Source organism: Oncorhynchus mykiss, chromosome 15 (assembly GCF_057628025.1).
Source record: "Oncorhynchus mykiss isolate SJ-2025 chromosome 15, ASM5762802v1, whole genome shotgun sequence".
Taxonomy (NCBI): domain Eukaryota; kingdom Metazoa; phylum Chordata; class Actinopteri; order Salmoniformes; family Salmonidae; genus Oncorhynchus; species Oncorhynchus mykiss.
The window spans coordinates 65,078,036-65,099,203 of NC_143036.1; the positions used below are offsets into that span (position 1 = coordinate 65,078,036).

The 21,168-nt window shown below is 44.9% G+C and overlaps 1 protein-coding gene across 4 annotated transcripts; it reads left to right on the top strand.

The window, feature by feature from the left end:
* Positions 1-3,555: 3,555 nt before the first annotated feature.
* On the top strand, positions 3,556-21,168 carry LOC110490530 (uncharacterized). 4 transcript variants are annotated; one of them, XM_021563967.3, is made up of 10 exons: positions 3,556-3,680; positions 16,081-16,133; positions 16,225-16,298; positions 18,025-18,208; positions 19,161-19,344; positions 19,551-19,670; positions 19,882-20,057; positions 20,186-20,322; positions 20,474-20,553; positions 20,823-21,168. In XM_021563967.3, exons 1-10 carry the CDS (start codon positions 3,597-3,599, stop codon positions 20,934-20,936), a joined length of 1,206 nt encoding a protein of 401 aa, XP_021419642.3. In that variant the 5' UTR covers positions 3,556-3,596; the 3' UTR covers positions 20,937-21,168. The 4 variants fall into 4 exon arrangements, with proteins under 4 accessions (XP_021419642.3, XP_090056939.1, XP_090056937.1 ...); XM_090200813.1 differs by lacking the exon at positions 3,556-3,680 and adding an exon at positions 10,227-10,310; XM_090200811.1 differs by lacking the exon at positions 3,556-3,680 and adding an exon at positions 10,546-10,854.

The window sequence follows — 21,168 nt, forward strand, 5'->3', positions numbered from 1 at the left end:
TTCAGCTCGTCGTTGTTTTTGTCATTCAGTGTTCAGTTTATTTAATTACATTTACAATGAACACTTACCACGCTGCACCTTCGTCCTCACCTTCTTCAACTCACGACAGCCGTTACAGCACCGAAATTCCATGACTATAATATCATGTTCATCTTTGATGGTTTGGGTGAAAGCGGACTTCCTTTACATTTTCATCAGAACAAGAATTTGAGTGATTTATTTTACTGAGAAATAATCAGTGGCTGTGTTGCTTACAAACCTCCTCAAGGGGAATCTGCTTCCCAAAACTCTCATCTGGATAACCTCACGGCCAGCAGCAACCAATCAGATCCCCCGCCAGTATATCAACAAGGTGACGGAAGTACGAGAGTTCACTGACAAACAGAAAGAAGAATACTTCAGGAAAATAACCTCCACATCATGTGTCACATGCCAGTCCTATTTATTCCATGGTTCTAGAGCAAATGTTGGACATGAGAGTGGAGAGATTATAACTCTGACTGAGATGTACATCACCTCCTGCTCATTCAGACAAACCTGAAAATCAGTACGTAAATGATCTAGACATAAAAACAAACAAAGAACCAAACAAAGAAATAACTGTTAAACTGGCCCAGATGGCATTTGAACAGCTGGTGAATGGCAATATCCTGTTCTATAAAAAAGACCTGGAAGAATAGGGCATGATGTCAATGCTGCTTCAGGATACTCTGGGTTTTGCACAGAACTCTTCAAGACTACTTTTTGTTTCATCAGAGGAAGGTGTACTGCTATGTTCATCTGAGCTTTCAGGAGTTCATTGCTTCTCTATATGTGTCCTGTGTGAGATGAACACTAGGGTGCTTAAGTTTTTCCTCAAGCACCCTTGAGGAAAATGTGTCTACAGAGCTCTGTTTGTTCATGAGTTGCTGAAGATGATAGTGGATATAACCTTGAAAAGTGATAATGGATATCTGGACCTGTTCCTCCGCTTCCTTCTTGGCATCTCACTGGAATCCAACCACAAACGGTTGCAGTGGTGTGTATTATTGGATGCCAAGGGAAGCCAGGCTTCCCCAAAACATTTACCAAGAAAAAAATGTATATATTGTATGTATGTATTTTTTTCTCTTTCGTCTCTTTTGTCTCTCTGTTTCATCATTTTCCTACAATTCGCAAGAGGCTGAATGTATCTCATGAGAGAAAGCATCAGAGCGAGCGACACAGCGCCCCTTTGTCTCTGTATGTGTAGGCATTCTATCTGATGCTGTCTGGTCAGAAAGAGTATGACATTGTTTCCGCCCATAGCCTTTTCCGCCAGCGAGCGCACGGCCTCCCTTGATAGAAAAAAAAAACGAATAGCCAATCAGTGTTGAGCTAAACTGTTAATGGTCCTGGACCACCAAAAAAAGTGACAAGGGAAGCCAGTTTTGATTTGGCTTCACTCCTATCACATCACATCGAGAGAAATATGTAATTGACAGAAACAACTTGAATTGTTGCACTTCGTTGTGTTGTTGTCCTTCGGTGGCTAGCTAGCTAACTAAATTTGGCCCTTTTCTAAATTAGCCATGGATGGAGATAGGGATTTGGACTTGTGGTTTTACCGGCCAATGATTATAACAGTGATTCTGATCCAACCATTAATTCATACATTGTGTCCCTGGACTGAGAGGATGGAAGTTCAATATGTAGCTAGATGTAGAAGGCCAATGTTAACTAGCTAACATTGCCCATGAAAGGAAGTTAGGCTAGCGAGCAAGCAAGAAAATACATTTCTGGTACACACTGCTCAGCACTGCCCAATGCTATGCTGATGTCAAAGGGCATGCTGGATGAGTTTGACATGAGAAAATATAACATATCTGGTTGGGGGAGTGAGAGACTGATCCCTGCTGTGAGGAAACGCAGAAAGGCAATGTAAGCACAATAATAACAAAATGCCAAACTCACACATACCACATAACTATAAATAATCATACAATTGTAGACCTTAGGGGCTTTGGTGTGTTATTTTTTTTGATTCACTTTGACACTTTCATACATCAATATGGTACGAGACACAACAGCATTGGGGACAAATATATGACACTGTAGGAATTATATTTTCTTTGCTTCTATAGATTGTTTAGACTTAGTCTTTCAGTTGAGAGCTGTGAATCACTGGCCTTCATACTCCAATCAGCAGACTCCCTTCTAAAAGAGCTGGACCTGAGGAGAGTTATGGTGAGGGCAGACTGTGTTCTCTTAGCTGGGCTGAAACAATCACACCGTAAACTAGAGACCTTGAGGTCAGTACTTTTGGAATTTGGAGTGGTCTTGCAATTATGACTCAGTGGCCTTGTGGTTAGAGCATCTGCCCTCAGATTGGAAGGTTGTGAGTGATGCCTGGCTGAGTCATACCAAAGACAAAAAATGGGACCTGATGTGTCTCTGCTTGGTATTAAGGAGATAGATTCATGGTAAGGCCCTGCGATTGACTAGTGTCCTGTCCAGGGGGTGTGCTTCTACATAAAGCTGCCTCATGATATAGAAACAGGAGATAGGCTCCTGCCATATGAGCTGGTCTGGCTCGCATAAGGCTACTTACTTCACATTATGATAGCCTTTAGATCTCTTAATGTTTGGACAGTTTGTTGGGGTCAAAATGTTTCCTGTTTTGTTCTAATAATTATTTTTATTGGTACTCACACACCTACAGTCACATGCATACAATGAGTATACAAACATTAGGAACACTTGCTCTTTCCATGACATAGACTGACCAGGTTAATTCAGGTGAAAGTTATGATCCCTTATTGATGTCACTTGTTAAATCCACTTCAATCAGTGTAGATGAAGTGGAGGAGACAGGTTCAAGAAGGATGTTTAAGCCTTGAGACATGGATTGTGTATGTCTGCCATTCAAAAGTTGTTAAGTGTCTTTGAACAGGGTATGGTAGTAGGTGCCAGGCACAGAGGTTTGTGTCAAGAACTGCAACGCTGCTGGGTTTTTCATGCTCAAAAATTTCCCGTGTGTATCAAGAATGGTCCACCACCCAAAGGACATCCAGCCAACTTGATACAACTGTGGGAAGCATTGGAGTCAACATAGGCCAGCATCCCTGTGGAACGCTTTCAGCACCTTGTAGAGTCCATGCCCCCATGAATTGAGGCTGTTCTGAGGGCAAAAGGGGGGAGGGGTGCAACTCAATATTAGGAAGGTGTTCTTAATGTTTTGTACACTCAGTGTATGACTACAACAGATGACCCAAGACATGGACTTATCTCAACAGAGGACCACTTTCGAGGTCTGAATAGATTTCACGAAATGAATGTGATTTTGGGATGTAATGTCCCTTTAATTGTTTTATCTCGAATAATAGACACATCAACATTGGATTTCACTCATTGTATTAAATGTAACATTTAGGTTTCATCCATAGGATCAGATGGTTGACTATCACAAGATGGCAGGTAAAATATGTCACCAATGGCAGTAGGGGTGTGGGTCAGCATACAGTATGTAGTGCTGCTGTAAATCATATCTTAAACCCTCTATTGTTGCCTGGTCTTATGGACTTCAAGCTGCCCCATGGCAACGACAAACAAGCCCTTGACAAAGAAACTCCTGCAGCATGGAAACAGAGAGAGAGGTCCAGAAAACAAGGCGCACATTAACGTTACATCACAAAGTGCCTGAAAATATGTCACACATGCTGGTGAGTTTGACATTTTCAATCGCCTTACAGAAACTTGACTCTTTTTGTCGAGCCTTTCTAAGAGAGAGAAAGGTTAGGTTCAGTCACACTGTTCATATAAAGGGAGATGGACATGTATGCACATAAACATAAACAGTTTAGAAAATTTCATCTCTGAATTACTGTGGACCGAAATTATGTTCTTTATATAGACTTCAATGTTTACATGGTGGATAATTTTGGTCTATTTTCAGTATTAATTTCAGTTTGATTAGGAGCAATCTGTAGCATGACCAGTGAAATGTGGTGTATCAGGGGAGGAGGAAAATATCCATCTATCTTGTCCTCCACTCCAGAGTGGTTATTAGAGTCTTGGTCAGAGCAGGAGGGCTCTTCTACTCATTACGTTATACAGTACATTTGCTCTTAAGGTAGGGCCAGGGTGATACCAGAACATGACTTTATGCTGTGTACTGTAGTATTGTGTTTAGTGTTCTGTTTAGAGGCTAAGTTAGCCTGATCCAGCAGCCTGACCGATGCCCTGAACTTTCCTTTCTCTTCATGTACCTTTGCGAGAGGCTAACCCTACTGTAAGTAGACACTAAACATTGTTGTAACATTGTCATAAGAATGACAATATACCTGACAGTACATGAAATGACAAGCAATGACACTGAAGTGATTTCCTCTGAAGCATCATGGCAGTTTCTTAAGAGTGTTCGTAAGGAACACTAGGAAACAGCTGGATTGCATCCGCAAAGAGGGACCTTTTGGCTTGCACATTAGGAATCCAGCAATCCAGCAACCACAGTTGTAGCTATAGCAATGTGCCCTTAACTTGCACATTAGGAATCCATCAATCCAGCAACCACAGTTGTAGCTATAGCAACGTGCCCTTAACTGACCCTGTAGAGTGGTTGTTTTATTACTGGGATATATATTTAATCCTGGCTATATCACTGATCCTAAAGCCTGTTAAAAGATGATCAGCACAACATGGCAGTATTAGATTTGAAAGTGAGTGTATTTCCACTGTAAACTCTGAGACTGGTAACTAGATTGAGGGATGTAGAAAGCAATTCTCATTCTAGAGTAGTATGAGCATTAATCATGAGCACTGCGTGTGGTGATGATCAGGCAGAATCCTTAATCACTTCTCTCGCTACCCTCATTTCCGCTTATCCAGCCCACTCCCTATACATGCGTAAGCAGAAAAAGAGAGGGTGTGGGAGTATGATGTGGTGATTAAGAGCACTTGGAGGGAATCAATATATTACACAGGACGATACATATATATATAAATATATATATAATATAAGAAATTGGGGGAATAATATTTACTATTTTTTTTACATCTACATAAAACATTTTTTTATGAACAACAACTTACAGACACACACAAACAATGACTACATCTCATCTGCCCAAACCCTGTCACGACTTCCGCCGAAGTCGGCTCCCCTCCTTGTTCGGGCGGCGTTCGGCGGTCGACGTCACCGGCATTCTAGCCATCACCGCTCCATTTTTCATTGTTCCATTTGTTTTGTCTTGTTCCCCGCACACCTGGTTTTCCCCGCATTCCCAGAGACGGGGAGTCTCTCCGGCTCCGGTGCCCACGGAGCTGGGAGGGGCTGCGCTTAGGGAGACTGGAGGAGGGGCCTTCACGTGCACCATCTGTGGCCGCAGAGGGCACACTGCCGGTCGGTGCCGGGTTGTTCCCTCTGGGAGTCGAGGCAGCAGGCAGGGCTCTCTGGCATCACCCCGGGTGAGGCTGCACCACTCTCATCCAGAGCCCTCTGTTGACCACCTGTTTGTGCATGTTTGTTTTCCTGAGTTTTCCCTGCATTCCCAGCATAAGGCGCTCGTCGATTCAGGTGCGGCTGGGAATTTTATCGACAGAGCGTTCGCCCTTAGTTTAGGGATTCCCATTGTTCCTGTGGTTAGACCATTCCTGGTACATGCTCTGGATAGTCGACCATTAGGGTCCGGGTTAATTAGAGAAGCCACCATCTCCCTGGCCATGGTGACGCAGGGGAGTCACGACGAGAGAATCAGTCTCTTCCTCATTGACTCTCCTGCGTTTCTCGTGGTACCAGGCCTTCCCTGGTTGGCTAGTCATGACCCCACCATTTCATGACAACAGAGGGCTCTAACGGGGTGGTCGCGAGAGTGATCTGGGAGGTGTGTAGGGGTTTCTGTTGGTGCTACCACTGTGGAAAGTCCAGGCCAGGTCTCCACCGTGCGCATCCCCCCAGAATATGCCGATTTGGCTCTCGCCTTCTCCAAAAAGAAGGCGACTCAATTACCACCCCATCGACAGGGGGATTGTGCGATAAATCTCCTAGTAGACGCTGCACTTCCCAGGAGTCACGTGTATCCCCTGTCACAAGCGGAGACAGCGGCTATGGAGACATATGTCTCTGAATCCCTGCATCAGGGGTACATTCGGCCCTCCATTTCACCCGCCTACTCAAGTTTCTTTTTTGTGAAGAAGAAGGAGGGAGGTCTGCGCCCGTGCATTGACTATCAAGGTCTCAATCAAATCACGGTGAGGTACAGTTACCCGCTACCTCTCATCGCCACGGCAATTGAGTCAATGCACAGGGCGCGCTTCTTCACTAAACTGGATCTCAGGAGCGCTTACAACCTGGTGAGTATCCGGGAGGGGGACGAGCGGAAGACAGCGTTCAGTACCACCTCAGGGCATTATGACGAGACAAGATTTTCAGGGACCTGCAAGGGTAGGGTGGAGTGGTGGATATCGATAACATTCTGATATACTCCGCTACACGTGCCGAGCATGTGTCCTTGGTGCGCAGGGTACTTGGACGACTGTTGGAGCATGACCTGTACGTCAAGGCTGAGAAATTCCTGTTCTTCCAACAGGCCGTCTCCTTCCTAGGCTATCGCATTTCCACTTCAGAGGTGGAGATGGAGAGTGACCGGAGGTTTTTAAGGTTTGCCAATTACTACCGGGGTTTTGGTCAGGTGGCTGCTCCAATTACCTCACTGCTGAAGGGGGTCCTGTACGTTTGCAGTGGTTGGTTGAGGCGGACAGGACTTCTGGTCACCTAAGGGCTCTGTTTACCTCAGCTCCCATGCTGGCCCATCCGGATCCCTTTTTAGCGTTCAGAGTGGAGGTGGACGTGTCCGAGGCTGGGATAGGAACCGTGCTCTCTCAGCGCTCGGGCACGCCACCGAAGCTCCGCCCCTTTGCCTTCTTCTCAAAGAAGCTCAGCCCGGCGGAGCGGAACTATGATGTGGGTGACCGGGAGCTGTTGGCTGTCGTCAAGGTTTTGAAGGCGTGGAGACATTGGCTTGAGGGGGCTAAACACCCTTTCCTCATCTGGACTGACCACCGCAAGCTGGAGTACATCTGGGCAGCAAGGAGACTGAATCCTCGTCAGGCAAGGTGGGCCATGTTTTTTTACCCGTTTTGTGTTTACCCTGTCCTACAGAGCAGGTTCCCAAAATGTTAAGGCAGACGCACTATCCCGGCTGTATGACACAGAGGAGCGGCCCATGGATCAGACTCCCATACTCCCGGACTCCTGCCTGGTAGCGCCGGTCGTGTGGGAGCTGGACGCGGACATTGAGCATGTGTTGCATACAGAGCCTGCTCCCCTCCAGTGTCCCGTCGGGCGTCTGTACCCTCCGTCTGCTGTCCGTGACTAGTTGATGTATTGGGCCCACATGTCACCCTCCTCTGGTCATCCGGGGATCGGACGGACGGTGCGCTGTCTGACTGGGAAGTACTGGTGGCCCACCTTGGCAAAGGACGTGAGGGTTTATGTTTCCTCCTGCTCAGTGTGCGCCCAGTGTAAGGCTCCTAGATACCTGCCCAGAGGTAAGCTACATCCCTTACCCGTTCCACAATGGCCTTGGTCACACCTGTCAATGGATTTTCTAACCGATCTTCCCCGCTCACAGGGAAACCACGATCCTGGTTTTTGTGGATCGTTTCTCTAAGTCCTGTCGTCTCCTCCCTCTGCCCGGTCTCCCTACGGCCCTACAGACTGCGGAGGCCTTGTTTACACACGTCTTCCGGCACTACGTGGTGCCTGAGGATATAGTGTCTGATCGAGGTACCCAGTTCACTTCGAGAGTCTGGAGGGCGTTCATGGAACGTCTGGGGGTCTCGATCAGCCTCACCTCAGGTTTTCACCCCGAGAGTAATAGGCAGGTGGAGAGAGTGAACAAGGATGTGGGCAGGTTTCTGTGGTCTTATTGCCAGGACTGGCCGGGGGAGTGGGCGGCGTTCGTGCCCTGGGCTGAGATGGCGCAGAACTCGCTCCGCCACTCCTCGACTAACCTCTCCCCCTTTCAGTGCGTATTGCGGTACCAGCCGGTTCTGACGCCATGGCATCAGAGTCAGACCGAGGCTCCTGCGGTGGACGACTGTTTCCGGCGCGCAGAGGAGACATGGGAAGCCACACATGTTCACCACCGCCAAAAAAACAGAGCGGACCGTCACCGCAGTGAGGCCCCGGTGTTCGCACCAGGTCTGGCTCTCGACCCGAAACGTACCCCTCCGCCTGCCCTGCCAGAAGCTGGGTCCGCAGTTTGTGGGGCCATTCAAAGTCCTGAAGAGAGTGAACGAGGTGTGTTACAGGTTACAACCCCCCCGCCTACCGCATTAACCCCTCGTTCCATGTGTCTCTCCTCAGGCCGGTGGTGGTTGGTCCGCTGCAGGAGTCTGAGGTGCGGGGGGTCCTCCCGCCTCCTCTGGATATCGAGGGGGCCCCGGCGTACTCCGTCCGTTCCATCCTGGATTCGAGGCGTCTGGCGGGGGGCCTTCAGTACCTCGTGGAGTGGGAGGGGTACGGTAGAGAGGAGAGGTGCTGGGTTCCGGTGGCGGACGTGTTGGACCCTGAAATACTGCGAGAGTTCCACCGTCTCCGGCCGGATCATCCGGCGCCTCGCCCTCCGGGTTGTCCCCGAGGCCAGTGTCAGCACGCTGCTGGAGCCGCACGTCAAGGGGGGTACTGTCACAACTTCCGCCGGAGTCGGCACCCCTCCTTGTTCGGGCGGCGTTCGGCGGTCGATGTCACCGGCCTTCTAGCCATCGCGCTCCACTTTTCATTGTTCCATGTGTTTTGTCTTGTTCCCCGCACACCTGGTTTACATTCCCTAATCAACTGCATATATATATTCCTCTGTTCCCCCCATGTCTTTGTGTGGGATTGTTTTGTTACGTGTTTTGTATTGATGCGCCTAACTGGTTTTTCCCCGGGTACTATGGTTCAACCCGGAGTATGTTTAATTGTTAAACATTTTTGCTTATTTGTGACTGTCGCGCTTTGCACTCTTGCCTTTGGCTGGAGGTTTGTTGGACACTGTTGCGTCCGTCTGTTGTTTGCTTCTGCCGAATAAAGTGTGCGCCTGATCACAACTCTCTGCTCTCCTGCACCTGACTTCAACACCAGTAGCACATACGCTAACAGACCCACATGCTCACACCCCCATCTCTAGTGCTTGCATTATTGTTTGCCACTTGGCCTTAGATTGTACCAATCTGTTTTTCTAAGTCATTACATATTGTATCATGCAAGATGTTTATTAAGGACACCCCATCAAGGTTGTTCAGGTATTCCCAATGACCTGTGTTATGTTCCAATAGGGTAGAAGGGATTTGATTTGACCTCACCTCACCTCATTTGACCTGAACCTACAGGAATTAAAAGGCTCCATGTTTTGACCTTGCCTGCCTAACCAGATGAAGCCTCTAGGATCTTTGACAGATGTTTGTCTACAGCTTTCAGGATATAGTCAATGTTACAAAATAACGGACTTAAATAGCTCCGCTCAATTACCTGGTTATTTTAAATTACACCAGTCTTCCAATCAAATCAAATTTTATTTGTCACATACTTCGCAAAAAACAGTTATAGACTAACAGTGAAATGCTTACTTGCAGTTCCTTCCCAACAATGCAGAGAGAAAGAAAATAGCAAAATAATAGAAATGTAATAACACGTAATAGTAAAGGTAATAATAAATACACAATGAGTAACGATAACTTGTCTATATATACAAGGTACCATTACGGAGTCGATCTGCAGGGGTAAGTGCATTGGCTATGATGTCATTATGGTACAAAGTCCATGATCAGCTCTTTCATTCAGAAACTAGGCTCGGATTTGGATTACGAGATTGGATGATGTTTTATCGTGTTTGCAATTGTGGAAGATCCCAAAGGCAATATGCAATGCCATCTGTTTGCTATTACAGTATTGTTGGACGTTAATACGGTGGGTGGATTTAGTATTTCATTTGATTTATTTAGTATCTACTGTTGGTTGACATAAGGACAGATGTGGTATATAACAGTTCACTAAAGCCAGATACAGACATAGAGGAATACTAAAGAAAATCCACAGTGCCAAAAATCCATGCACATGTTAAAATATTTTTGTGTTTTATATACACGATACACCACAAGTGATAAACAAATACAAATAAAATATTAAAGTGAGACTGCCTGAGAATTTTGTATGGTATATGAAATTACTTTAAGCTTGTCCTTTAACTTGATTTGTGACTGAAATGTCCTGCGTTTGTGACTCCCATTTTGGAGGAGAGCCAGATGAGAGACGGAAGAGTCTGTGTAAGTTACTGACCTACTCTACTCACACAAACAACATAGCGTGTGTAAGTCAAACGTTATTTTATCAACTATTCTCTATAGCATAGCTTGCTTTGTACAATAGTTTCAAGATCGTTCTCTGTGTGTGTGTGCGTCTGTGTGTGTGTGCGTGTGTGTGTGTGTGTGTGTGTGTGTGTGTGTGTCACTGCTCGGGAAAGAGCTGGACTGAAAAGGAGGGATGTGGGGAGGACACACTGATTCATAGTATAATCGATAAGATCTCCTCTCTCTCTCTCAAACCCCCGCTGCGATTTCCTCCCCAAAAGTTTCAATCTGTGGTCAAACCCGCCAGGAAGAAACGGTAACCTCAACAAGATGATATGGTGTTTAAAAACACTTTCAAACCCCCTCTCAAAAAGGTTCTCGACAAAGACCAAAAACATTTGCATACTTAGTGGTTGCCATGGCACGGCCTCACAGTGTTTGTTACATCATAGAAGGTGTTACTACATTCCATACATTCTCAAGAGATCAGAGGGATATTTTGGCGTGTTATATGGGCTCCACCTCATGAAGCTGATATATGGAACAACTCTCCACAATGCTGGGGTGAGTGCTGCATAGTACAGGCCTCAATGACTTCATTATCTTCCAGAGTCCTTCTCTGTGTGAACGTAATTCAGTGGATGATAATTCCCTCTATGCAGAACACCACAAGCAGTGAGATTCAGTGTGGGGGATTAGGAAAAGAGACAAGACTCTGCAAATTGACTCTGCATGCCTTGGCTTTCATCGCGGGTTGCCTTTCAAAAGATCCCGAAAATACAGTTGTTTTTTTCTCCATCTATGTCTGAGAGTTGAATGACAACTACAAAGCAGAGGTGGAAAAAGTACCCAACTGTCATATTTGAGTAAAAGTAAAAATACCTTAATAGAAAATTATCCAGTAAAATACTACTTAATAAAAATATCTACCTTTATTTAACTAGGCAAGTCAGTTAAGAACAAATTCTTATTTCCAATGACTGCCTTGTTCAGGGGAAGAACAACAGATGTTTACCTTGTCAGCTTGGGGATTCAATCTTGCAACCTTTTGGTTACTAGTCAAACACTCTAACCACTAGGCTACCTGCCGCCCTACTACCTGCCGCCCCACTTGAGTAAAAATCTAAAAGTATTTGGTTTTAAATATACTTAAGTATCAAAAGTAAGTGTAATTGTGAAAATATACTTAAGTATCAAAAGTAAGAAATACAAATCATTTCAAATTACTTATATTAAGCAAAACAGAAGACATAATTTCTTGTTTTTTAATTTTTAATTTACAGATAGCCAGGGGCACACTCCAACACTCAAATATAATTTACTAACAAAGCATGTGTGTTTAGTGAGTCTGCCAGATCAGAGGCAGTAGGGGTGACCAGGGATGTTATCTTGACAAGTGCGTGAAGTGGGCCATTTTTCATGCATTCAAAATGTAACAAGTAATTTTGGGTGTCAGGGGAAATGTATGGAGTAAAAAGTATATTATTTTCTTTAGGAATGTAGTACAGTAAAAGTATAAATAGTAAAGTACAGATACCCACAAAAACTCCTGAAGTAGTACTTTAAATGATCATTACTTAAGTATTTTACGCCACTGCTACAAAGACAGTGCTCCACCCAAGCAAACTAGATACTTGATTGAAAACATCTGGCACTTATTTAATGTAGACATCTTGAGGGAGTGTCAGATATGACCGGTGGTTGACCTTAGAGATGTGAAGTAATGCCTCAACATAATGGTTGTGTTTACATCACTTCTCGCATAGTCAAGTCAAGCACACGTTCAATGGAATGCTTTCAGTCATGTAATGGATATAGACACAGTAGGCTACTGCACAACATTTGCTAGTCAAACATAAGCTCCAAACACTGTAAACAAAGACTGCTCTTCACATTCCCAAAGTTCTTAGAACATCCAGATTGGAGCCTCAAATGAACACATTCATTGTGGTATCAGTAACAAAACAAAAGGTTTGACATACAAATGAGAGTTGACTTTAAAGTATAACTTGTGCATGTTATCAAAGGTTTGGTGTTATAGGTATGTGGCTACTAGGAAAGCATCTGCAAGAGCATTTCATTGGGGATGTGACTGACGTTAACTGGCTTCAGCAACTCTACGTGACAACTGAATAAACTTAAAGGTCCTGAGTGTGCTCATGCAGTTGGTGAGGTAACATTGTCGGCTAATTGTATTAGATTACATCACTCGATACAGATTGATCCATTTAGAGCTCTGTGGAATGATTACAGGGATTACACATTTACCTCCAGGAAAAGATGTCTGTAGCCTCAGTAATGTATCACTTTCTGAGGAATGAGAAAACAAAAACACCTTACTTGATTGGAAGAATGATAGGTGGTGATATAGTGTATAGCCCACCATAGTGTTTTTAGAAAAATTGTTGTATGTTGTTTTGCTTTGTAAAATGGATCAAGGCACAGATGCTGATGTTACGTGGTAGTGTTAATTATTGTTGCAACATTGCCCTCTGTAGGAAAGATATAGGAATGCCTGACTTGGTAGAAAAAGACAGTCAGATCATTGTGTCTGTTCTGCATATTACATTTCTATGTCCAGATTTCCAAACTAAAAGCAAGCTGTATGACTGTTTCTGTTGATGCTCCAGCTTGGTCTTTTGAAGTGACATTTTAACAAATAAATAAAGCGAAGCCAGTTCAGAAGGGAAACCAGAGTGTGTTGGCATCAAATTTAACTTTGAATACAACAAGTGCCGACCTTACCGTGAAATGCTTACTTACAAGCCGTTAACCAGCAGGGCAGTTCAAGAAGAGTTAAGAAAATACTTTCCAAATAAACTAAAGTAAAAAATAAAAACTATTGTAAAAAGTAGCACAATAACATAACAATAACGAGGCTATATGCAGGGGGTACCGGTACAAAGTCAGTGTGCGGGGGTACAGGTTAGTTGAGGTAATTTGTACATGTAGATAATAAACAGCGAGTAGCAGCAGTGTACAAAACGGGGGGGGGGGGGGGTCAATGTAATAGTCCGGTGGCCATTTGATTAATTGTTCAGCAGTCTTATGGCTTGGGGGTAGAAGCTGTTAAGGAACCTTTTGGTCCTAGACTTGGCTCTCCGGTGCCGCTTGCCGTGCAGTAGCAGAGAAAACAGTCTATAACTTGGGTGACTGGAGTCTCTGACAATTTTATGGGCTTTCCTCTGACACTGCCTATTATATAGGTATTGGATGGCAGGAAGCTTGGCCCCAGTGATGTACTGGGCCATAAGCACTACACTCTGTAGCACCTTACGGTTAGATGCCGAGCTGTTGCCATACCAGGCGGGGATGCAACCGGTCAGGATGCTCTCGCTAGCGCAGCTGTAAAACCTTTTGAGAATCTGGGGACCCATGCAAAATCTTTTCAGTCTCCTGAGGGGGACCATGATAGTGGATAGTGGACCATGATAGTTAATGGGTGATGTGGACACTACAGCCCCGTCGATGTTAATGGGGACCTGTTCGGCCCGCCTTTTCCTGTAGTCCACGATTAGCTCATTTGTCTTGCTCACTTTGAGGGAGAGGTTGTTGTCCTGTCACCACACTGCCAGTTCTCTGACCTCCTCTTTATTGGCTGTCTCATCGTTGTCGGTGATCAGGCCTACCACTGTTGTGTTGTCAGCATACATAATTATGGTGTTGGAGACGTGTTTGGCCACGCAGTCGTGGGTGAACAGGGAGGACAGGAAGGGACTAAGTACGCACCACTGAGCGGCCCCAGTGTTGAGGATCAGCGTGGCAGACGTGTTGTTGCCTACCCTCACCACCTGGGGGCGGCCCGTCAGGAAGTCCAGGAACCAGTTGCAGAGGGAGGTGTTTAGTCCCAGGATCCTTAGCTTAGTGATGAGCTTCGTGAGCACTATTGTGTTGAACGCTGAGCTGTAGTCAATGAACAGCATTCTCACTTTCTCACAAACTTTTTTTTAGTCCTGTACCCCTTCAAAACATTCAGCTTCCAGCTGCGTACCCCCTCTAGCACCAGGGTCAACGCACTCTGAAATGTTGTTTTTTGCCATCATTGTAAGCCTGCCACACACACACACTATACGATACATTTATGAAACATAAGAATGAGTGTGCGTTTTTGTCACAACCCGGCTCGTGGGAAGTGACAGATCTCTTATAGGACCAGGGCACAAATAATAACATAATAATAATCAATAATTTTGCTCTTTATTTAACCATCTTACATATAAAACCTTATTTGTTCATCAAAAATTGTGAATAACTCACCACAGGTTAATGACAAGGGTGTGCTTGAAAGGATGCAGCAATGTTGGGTTGTATTAGAGAGAGTCTCAGTCTTAAATAATTTTCCACACACAGTCTGTGTCTGTATTTAGTGAGGGCCGAGAATCCACTCTCGCATAGGTACGTGGTTGCAAAGGGCATCAGTGTCTTAACAGCGTGATTTGCCAAGGCAGGATACTCTGAGCGCAGCCTAATCCAGAAATCTGACAGTGGCTTCTGATTTAAATTACATTTTCACAGAACCGCTTGTTGCAATTGCGATGAGGCATTCTTGTTCAGATATCAGTAAGAGGACTGGAGGCAGGGCATGAAAGGGATAACGAATCCAGTTGTTTGTGTCATCCGTTTTGGGAAACTACCTGCGTAATTGCGCACCCAATCACTCAGGTGCTTCGCTATATCACATTTGACATTGTCCGTAAACTTGAGTTCATTTGCACAAGACCGGTGACATCGACCGCTGAACGTTGCCCGAACATGGAGAGGGACCGACTTCATGACACTGTGTGTGGAGTAAAGGTGGTCTAGATTTTTTTTCCTCTGGTTGCACATGTGACATGCTGGTAAAATTTTTGTAAAACTGATTTAAGTTTGCCTGCATTAAAGTCCCAGGCCACTAGGAGCGCCGCTTCTGGGTGAGCATTTTCTGGTTTGCTTATGGCCTTACAGAGTTGGTTGAGAGTGGTCTTAGTGCCAGCATCGGTCTGTGGTGGTAAATAGACGGCTAATAAAAAATATAGATGAGAACTCGGGAAGGCAGGGTAGCCTAGTGGTTAGAGCGTTGGACTAGTAACCGAAAGGTTGCAAGTTCGAATCCCCGAGCTGACAAGGTGTCGTTCTGTCGTTCCTAGGCCGTCATTGAAAATAAGAATTTGTTCTTAACTGACTTGCCTAGTTAGGTAAAATAAAAATAAACTCTCTTGGTAGATAGTGTGGTCTACAGATTATCATAAGGTACTCTACCTCAGGTGAGCAATACCTTGAGACTTCTTTAATATTAAAACATCGCGCAGCAGCTGATGCATCAGAGAATATTGCATCAATTGGATCCGCACTTACATCCATGTAAATTGACCAGTTCTACACATGCTACCTCGATGCCGGATGTCGCACACACGTGTTGGTATCTCTTGCTGTATTGCTGTTGCTGCTGTAACTATGCTTGCTGTTTTCTGATATGCCAGGGTTCTGTGTTTCTTCATTCAGGGGATTTGGTATAGCATATCGTGCTCACTACCTGTAGTTATTTGATCACCTTTATATGACGCTTCACTCTGGCAGTGAGCTACCCTGAAGGAGCAGAGCCTAATGCCAATGCATTGTACTCTTTTCTAATATATGATTAAGGTTAAACGTACACATGGTGTTTCCTTTCTGAACTAGGCCTTACTGATACACATTAAATCAAATTGACATACAGTTTTTGAGAGAAGTGTTTGTCTTATCAAGGATTTTTTTTTAAACTGTACCAGACCTAATTCAGTGTATATATGGAATATAATCTCTTCCACACAGGCAATGTGGAAGGTGCCCTGGGATACCCATGGGACTTCAGCATTGGTCCCCAGGTAGGAAAGACTGGCCACATAACATATAAAAATGTATGTGCATTTGTGTGTGCACAAAGTTTCAAGTTTTCCACCTGGTCCATCCCCAAAGACAGGCCCATGTGAAGAGACCTGCTACAGCTGCAGACATCGGCCCCAGAAAACCGCATCAGGGAGCAGATAACAGTATGTATTTTTGCATTTGAATATAAGTATTGAGAACGCAGACTAAAACATTCAGGCAACAAGTCAAGTACTGTCATATTTAACAAACAAATTGTTTAGTTTCTATACATTGTTCTTCTGCTTCCAAAACCTAAACCGAGTGTGTGTGAAAGACGTGTAAATCAGCATCTGCTGGGGTGGTGTCTGTATACCTAGTAGAGACAGCTGCTCACCAGTAACGCCTCGATCACACCAACAGTGTTTTTGCGCAAAATGGCACACAGCATCATCTTGATATGTGTGCAACAAAAGTTCAACATTCACCTTCTGCTGCCATTTATGCCAAGCCTTCTACACATACAGTCGTGGCCAAAAGTTTTGAGAATGACACATTCATTTTCACAAAGTCTGCTGCCTCAGTTTGTATGATGGCAATTTGCATATACTCCAGAATGTTATGAAGAGTGGTCAGATTAATTGCAAAGTCCCTCTTTGCCATGCAAATGAACTGCATTTCCACTGCATTTCAGCCCTGCCACAAAAGAACCAGCTGACATCATGCCAGTGATTCTCTCATTAACACAGGTGTGAGTGTTGACAAGGACAAGGCTGGAGATCTCTGTCATGCTGATTGAGTTCGAATAACAGACTGGAAGCTTCAAAAGGAGGGTGGTGCTTGGAATCATTGTTCTTCCTCTGTCAATCATGGTTCCCTGCAAGGAAACACGTGCCGTCATCATTGCTTTGCACAAAGGGCTTCACAGGCAAGGATATTGCTGCCAGTAAGATTGCACCTAAATCAACCATTTATCGGATCACCATGAACTTCAAGGAGAGCGGTTCAATAGTTGTGAAGAAGGCTTCAGGGTGCCCAAGAAAGTCCAGCAAGTGCCAGGACTGTCTCCTAAAGTTGATTCAGCTGCGGGATCGGGGCACCACCAGTACAGAGCTTGCTCAGGAATGGCAGCAGGCAGGTGTGAGTGCATCTGCACGCACAGTGAGGTGAAGACTTTTGGAGGATGCCCTGGTGTCAAGAAGGGCAGCAAAGAAGCCACTTCTCTCCAGGAAGAACATCAGGGACAGACTGATATTCTGCAAAATGTACAGAGATTGGATTGCTGAGGACTGGGGTAAAGTAATTTTCTCTGATGAATCCCCTTTCCGATTGTTTGGGGCATCCGGAAAAAAGCTTGTCCGGAGAAGACAAGGTGAGTGCTACCATCAGTCCTGTGTCATGCCAACAGTAAAGCATCCTGAGACCATTCATGTGTGGGGTTGCTTCTCAGCCAAGGGAGTGGGCTCACTCAAAATTTTGCCTAAGAACACAGCCATGAATAAAGAATGGTACCAACACATCCTCCGAGAGCAACTTCTCCCAACCATCCAGGAACAGTTTGGTGACGAACAATGCCTTTTCCAGCATGATGGAGCACCTTGCCATAAGGCAAAAGTGATAACTAAGTGGCTCGGGGAACAAAACATTGATATTTTGGGTCCAAAATGCATTTTCACTGTCGGTGTGATCGAGGCGGAATCTTAGTTCGAGGTGTGTCCAATCTGGACTATGTTAGATGGACAACCCATGCCAATGTTCAATTGTTTAAAAAAGTGATGGTCCACAAAAATGAAACAACAAATCCAAACTCTCCTCTTCTTCACCAGGTGAAAGCCAGCCTAATAATGAGTTTCCAACATATTATTTTTTACCTGTTAAGTAATTTCCAATCAACTTCAAATGCCTTCGCAGGTAGGGACAAAATGGTTGCTCGTGCCAGGCGTTCTGAGTCGGCTGAGGACAGTCGAGCCGGATGCACCACAGATATCTGGCACTCCCTGACAAAGGACCTGGTGGAGGAGAGCATTCCCTGCGGGACACAGGAAATGAAGAGGAGGCCGTCCACAGCCAAGCAACACAGGCATGAATACTCCAGGTATGACCCTTGAACACAATAGTAGGAAAGTGTCAAGTCATGCCAAGGTGACTGTGGTGCTGGCTTACTGTGATGATGATTAAGATGGTGATGATTGTGATGGTGATGGAAATGATGATGATGATGGTGGTGGTGTTGGGATGTGCTAAACTTTGAACATTGAGATATTAAATTAATGATAGGAAATGAAAAAGACTGGGTTATGTTAGAATTTAATGGTTCTCAGAAGAAAGAAGGCTTTGGAATGTGTTTGATGGAGGAGAGGAGAGTGATGTGTTGATACAGTGGAGACAGATGGAATCTGTGTATTAGATGAAAGAGGGGTTGAGGTCAGGAGGTGAGGACAGATTCTCTTAAGAGAGTAATAAATGTTTGGAATCCTGTTACCCTCTTTATTAGCTTCCTGTAGTGCCATAAAATGTAAGGATTGGAGAGAAATTGGAGTGTTTTAAGTAGGATGCATATAAACTGTGAAGTCTGTCTGTTTTCAGCTGTGCAGAACCTTAGGGGAATGATTAAACTTGGTTAAAGCTTCTATAGTGTCTGAGTAATTTACTCTGAAAAATAAGGACCTAACAGTGGTGATGAGGATGGAGGTGATGAGGATGGAGGTGATGAGGATGGAGGTGATGATGATGATGGAGGAGATGATGATGGAGGTGATGATGGAGGTGATGATGATGATGATGATGATGATGTTTATGATGATGGAGGTGATGGTGATGATGATGGAGATGATGGTGATGGAGAGGATTGTGATGATGATGGAGGTGATGGAGAGGATAGTGATGATGATGGAGGTGATGATGATGGAGGTGATGGAGATGATGATGATGGAGGTGATGATGATGGAGGTGATGAGGATGGAGGTGATGGAGATGATGGTGATGAGGATGGAGGTGATGAGGGTGGAGGTGATTATGAGGATGATGACTGCGGTGCTATGCAATAGTGCCTCAGGCAGTGTGCGGATCACAGATGTCCAGCTGCAGGGTCTGTTAGTGAGGCTGGGGAACTCCTCCCAGAGAGAGCAGGACATCGGGGGGTTCCGTCTCCAGCAGAACGTAGCAGGACGTCCCATCGCAGAGTTCCTCTTCCCTCCCAGAACACTCCTCCAGCCAGCTAGCTCTGTTACGGTAAGCCCGTGATGAAAACACAGACATTAATCCTTTGGTGAACATTGGTTTTGGTTGTCATAGAATATCGACTTTTGTTTACAAAAAAAGCCTCATTTAATTTTCAATTGAACAACTTAATCAATCATTCTAGGAGGTAGTTTATGCTTTGACAGAGGTTTATGAAGTCGACTCAGTTTTGACCGTGATTTGTACTGTACCGTAAGGTTTGGTCTGAAGCCTCTGGAAGGAAGACACAGAGCCCAAGGGACTTCCTTTGGGTTGGGTTGGAGCGCATCATGTTGAGACCAGAGTGCACCACAGTCCTATGCAAAGACAATGGCCAAGTGAGAACACTGTGAGGGGTGAAGGATGATTGAGTGTTCTGCCCCTATGGTTTGATAGACTGATAGTATATAATTGATCCAGGACTACATTATTTGCCCTTTTTCACATAATTAATCTAACAACACATTTCCTACAAGTCTCTTGTATGTTAGCATTGAATGTGCTGTATACATAACATGTAATGATCTGCATACTCTGGTGGGTGGCTAGGCCATAGCATGGTACACACCTGCACGCTGTACTGGGATAAAGCCACAAAAGGCCTGGGCTGAGCATCATGAAAAAATGGAGAGCTGCAGAGAGGACACTTTGTCCTGTGAAGAGGCAAGCATCCCTGCTACAGAGATCAACTGCCCTGACAACACACCCTTTCTTCTGATTAAAAGGTAATCTGTGTATTCAAATGCAACATTCAACTAATGCTCTGTTGACATACCATTAGAACAAGAATTGATTGAAGCATTACATAAAGTGATATGATTTCTTTAATGCTAGTGCTTTGATTTTCCGACAGGAAGAAGCATGTGTTTAGGGTGTGCCACAGTCCATGGACCCAGAACCCTTCATCCATAACCCATCCTTCCTGCTCCCCCTGTGCTCTGCTAGACTTCCGGGCCCAGCCCCAGAGCAACCCTGCAAGGAAGCACACCGGTACAGATCTCCATAGTTAAAGTCAGAATTGAATTACTTTTTTTTCTGATTCCTTAATTGAATTTAGAATGCGTGACACTTTGAACTTGAGAGATAAGTGTATCATAGTATGGTTCTCAAAGTCAAACTATGTGTGTACCATCACATGCAGCCGGTGTCCAGGCCAGAAGACCTGCTACCCTACGTTCCCAGGGGACTGGAGTGGGAGGAGGGCCTGTTCGATCAGCAGGGGTATGTAGATATTACACATGCTATTTTTTCTTGCTGCTGACACTGAACAATGTAACCGGTAATTTTGTGGATAGAAAAACTTTAGGATGATTCAGTAGGGGACAATTCAAAGTCAGTGTTAGTAACATCCCACTGGGCACAGATATCAATTCAATGTTAATTTAACTGAAATGACGTGGAAACAATGTTTATTCAACCAGTGTGTGCCGAGTGGGATGACCATTACCCAGAGTACAGTAAACATATGGCTGCTTTGTGTGTTGTCTCAGCCCTGTGTAGGAGGCATGATGTTCCTTGGCTCTCAGCCCCCCTGCGCCTCCCCCCTCCAGCAGTACCGCACTGCAGCTAAACTACACAGCCACAACATGGTTATTACTGCTTAGATGCATGAAAGTCAAAGCGGTAGCTACTGCTGCACAGGCACATGACTGTCCAGGGACTACGGACATGAGACTGAAACCACCTTGGGCAAGCAGCAGAAACAGAGACCCACTCTAATCTTCATCTGTTTCATTAGGTCTACTTAACAGAAGATCCTCTGTACTGTCAGCTTTGGTGTCTATTGGTTGCCTGTTTAAAAATAAAATATAATGTACATGGTTAAATAGTCACAAA